This window comes from Apis dorsata, unplaced genomic scaffold (genome assembly GCF_000469605.1).
Source record: "Apis dorsata unplaced genomic scaffold, Apis dorsata 1.3 scaffold_270, whole genome shotgun sequence".
Classification (NCBI taxonomy): domain Eukaryota; kingdom Metazoa; phylum Arthropoda; class Insecta; order Hymenoptera; family Apidae; genus Apis; species Apis dorsata.
In genome coordinates this window covers 254,965-258,303 of record NW_006263548.1, presented here as the reverse complement: position 1 = coordinate 258,303, position 3,339 = coordinate 254,965, and the positions used below count along the sequence as shown (strand labels likewise).

The following is a 3,339-nucleotide window of genomic DNA, read 5'->3' as shown; positions in this document are numbered from 1 at the left end:
ATATATATATATATATATTCATATATTCATATAAATAAGAATCAATAATAATTACAAAATATTATTTAATATTTTATAGTTTGAACGTAATATTCAACGATTCAAAGAAATAATATGGATAATATTTTAATAACATAATCGGATATGGAAAATTATTTATGCAAAGTTACAGCAAAAGTAAAATTCAAACATCATTCTGATAAAATATTTAAGGTAAATAATTGCTATATGTAATTTTAAATTGTATCAGTGAGATTAATTTTATTGCGTAATAAAAAAAATTAATTATTTTCTTAATATTATAAATTTCAGAAGTAACTTTTTTAACTTCAGAAGTTAAAAGTTTTGGCCTAAAAAAAATATATTTGAATTAAAAATCTTAACGATATACACCATAAAAAAACGAATTTTCTAAAAAACTTTTATTCATATATTATGTGTATATCAAATGTAAAAAAACTTACTATATAAATTTTATAAGACAAATTTTGCATCATATATGAAAAATGAAACCGAGAATAGAAAAGAAAAAAATATTTGACATAATAAAAACAATATCTATTTCATTTGAATTGAGTTTGAATAGGAATTATTTTGAAAAATGTTTATAAATCAAACTAGTTATATAACTAATAATATTAGTAACATTTTTCTTTAATATAAAAAAATTGATAATACATACTTTTAGATATTAATTGATATCATTAGAAATTTAAAATATCATTTGTATATGAATGAAAAATTTATTATTTATCATTATCATTTAATATAATATATAAATGATATTTATACATTTCAATGATTTCATATTAATTTAGTCACTAAGCATGTATTCATATTTTTATATTTTAAAAGAAAAATGATATGTTATGCTTAATACATTTCTCAAAATAATAAAAAATCAACTATTAAGCAATAAAATGATATTAATAAATTATTATATTGATTTTGATTTTATAATATTAATCATTAAATATATAAAATCGATCAACTCATGTTACCAATAATTCTACATTTTTCGATGATGTGTATAAGAGAATTATTTCTATCTAAATTTTACATACAAGTACTTTTCGAGGATTTATTAAATTTATAGTGAGATTTATAAAAAAAAATTTGACTGCTTCAGATAGTATTAATCTGTAGCTAATCTCTAATTTCTTGAAAATTTTAATATTAATGATAAATGTGCAATGATTTAATGAACATATATGAATAATTAAATTTTGTATTTTGCGAAATTGAAATTATTAAAATATGTATGTATAATCTAATAAGAATAAGAATTTATTACTAAATTTACATCATAGAATATAAGTCATTAAATTCAGAGATCCTTATCATCATTCTTGTAATGATGAATTCTTTATTAAGGATTTTTTGATAAAAAAATGACTTTATAGCTATTATAAATTGCTTGTTTGTATCAATACTAAATATCAATATATTTTTTTTTGATTTAATCGTATTCTTAATATTAATATTTTATTCACAATTTTTAATTTATTACTTCAGATTATTTCGTTCATATAATAATTATCAAAAAATATAATGTTTATTTAAAAAATAAATTAAAGATAATAAAATTTCTTAGAAAAAATTAGATATTAAAAAATAGTTTATATAATATTCGTAAAAAAAATATGGCTTTAGAAATTATTTTTTTCTTAATATATTCTAAAAGAGTTTTCAAATATTTGAGCTAGATCCTCTCTTGAATGTTTTCGTGGTGCTAATTTCGTAAGACGTTGCTGTAAATAATATAAAATTAATTTATAATATTAATGAAAAAAAATATATATGTAACCATAATGTATGTATAAAATATTGTATGATCATACCAAAAAATTTAAAATGTAAAAAAATATATATATATATATTATATTACATGACAATTGTTAATTCGTCATATATGTTAGCATATGAAATTAAAAGTATATGACAAATTTACTTAATTGTCATTCATTCATGTATGGTGACCAATAAATCACTATTTAAAATTGATTGTAAATTTTCTTTCATTTATCAAAATTAAATACCTTATTTAATATTAATAGTCATAATATTTCCATTTAATATTTATGATAACTAAATATATAATAAAGAGAGAAAAATAACCATAATGCTCACTTGTTGCAATGTACCTTCCACTAAAATAGGAATGTCTTCTTTTTTGAAACCTAATTCAGCCAAACCATTTTCAATTTTCATTATTTGCATATATTTTCTTATAGTGTCTGCTAATATTTGGCCAGCATCACTTTTTTTAGCTTGACTAATATCAGCACCAAGTAATTCAGCAGCTACTAAATGTTTTTCTGGGCATGAATTTCCAGTAAAGGAAAATACAGCAGGTGCAGTTATAACAACTGACAGTCCATGTGGCACTATAGTACGATCTTTGCCATAATTCTGTAATAAATAATCAATATTTAAATTATTTTTAATATTTAACATAAAAATTATATTTGTATTTTATTATATGTACTATTGGTTGAAAACTTTTTGCATGTCCACTAATAGGATAAGAAAGTGCATGACAAAGATGAACTCCTGCATTACTAAATCCAACACCTGCCATGGTACTTGCAAGATGCATGTTACTCCTAGCTTCAATATCATCTTGATTATACACTGCCCTTTTAAAATATCTATATATAAAAAAATAGTAAAAATATTATTATTATTATAATAATTGATCTTTTAAGAAAATTGAAAAACAAAGATAAATTATAAATATAAACCAAATAAAAAATATAAATTTATATTTATATATTTTTAATTCTATTTGTTTACATTATTAACTACTATAATATTATTTTTCATCAAAATAAAGATAATTATTTACTTGTGCATTATTTGAAGAGTAAATTTTGCCCATACATCACTAATAGGATTGCTCCCTTGGTAACCTGGTCTAAGAATTGGATTGGAAGGACAAGTTCTTTCTGTATATGGTAATGCAGTAAAAGATTCAAGAGCATTACATAATACATCAAAGCCAGAATAAGCACAGACTCTTTCTGGTAAACTCAATGTATGGTTTGGATCAATAAGACCCAAAGTGGGTCTTAAAGCTCTGAAAATAATCCTCAAATCATTCTAAATAATATAATAATAATATTTAATATAACAAATACATAAATTATAGAATTATATGTAAATAATTATAAAACAATAATATTACTGCAATATTATAACTTATTAACCTATTAATAATTCCAATTTTGGCTTTAAGTGGTTCATAAGTAAAGATACAAATACCACTTGTTTCTGAACCAGTACCAAAAGTGGTTGGTATAGCTACTAATCGTTTTAATTGCACTGTAATTGGTTTTT

At 20.5% G+C, this 3,339-nt stretch overlaps 2 protein-coding genes across 2 annotated transcripts in view; one reads left to right on the top strand and one right to left on the bottom strand.

Moving 5' to 3' along the window:
* Positions 1-73: 73 nt before the first annotated feature.
* LOC116185769 overlaps positions 74-3,339 on the top strand; it is a 32,416-nt gene continuing 29,150 nt past the window's right edge. The window contains 1 exon segment of the mRNA XM_031510995.1: positions 74-213. The gene's annotated coding sequence lies outside the window, so the exon portion shown is untranslated.
* The window catches only part of LOC102681158 (probable hydroxyacid-oxoacid transhydrogenase, mitochondrial), a 4,694-nt gene continuing 3,020 nt past the window's right edge, over positions 1,666-3,339 (bottom strand). Inside the window, exons 4-8 of the mRNA XM_031510984.1 lie at positions 3,210-3,339; positions 2,849-3,079; positions 2,489-2,651; positions 2,131-2,412; positions 1,666-1,751 (exon numbers count right to left, since the gene is read on the bottom strand). The exon at positions 3,210-3,339 is cut by the window's right edge and continues 145 nt beyond it. Coding sequence (XP_031366844.1) covers positions 1,668-1,751; positions 2,131-2,412; positions 2,489-2,651; positions 2,849-3,079; positions 3,210-3,339 — 890 coding nt within the window. The 3' untranslated portion in view covers positions 1,666-1,667. The remainder of the gene's footprint in view (positions 1,752-2,130; positions 2,413-2,488; positions 2,652-2,848; positions 3,080-3,209) is intronic.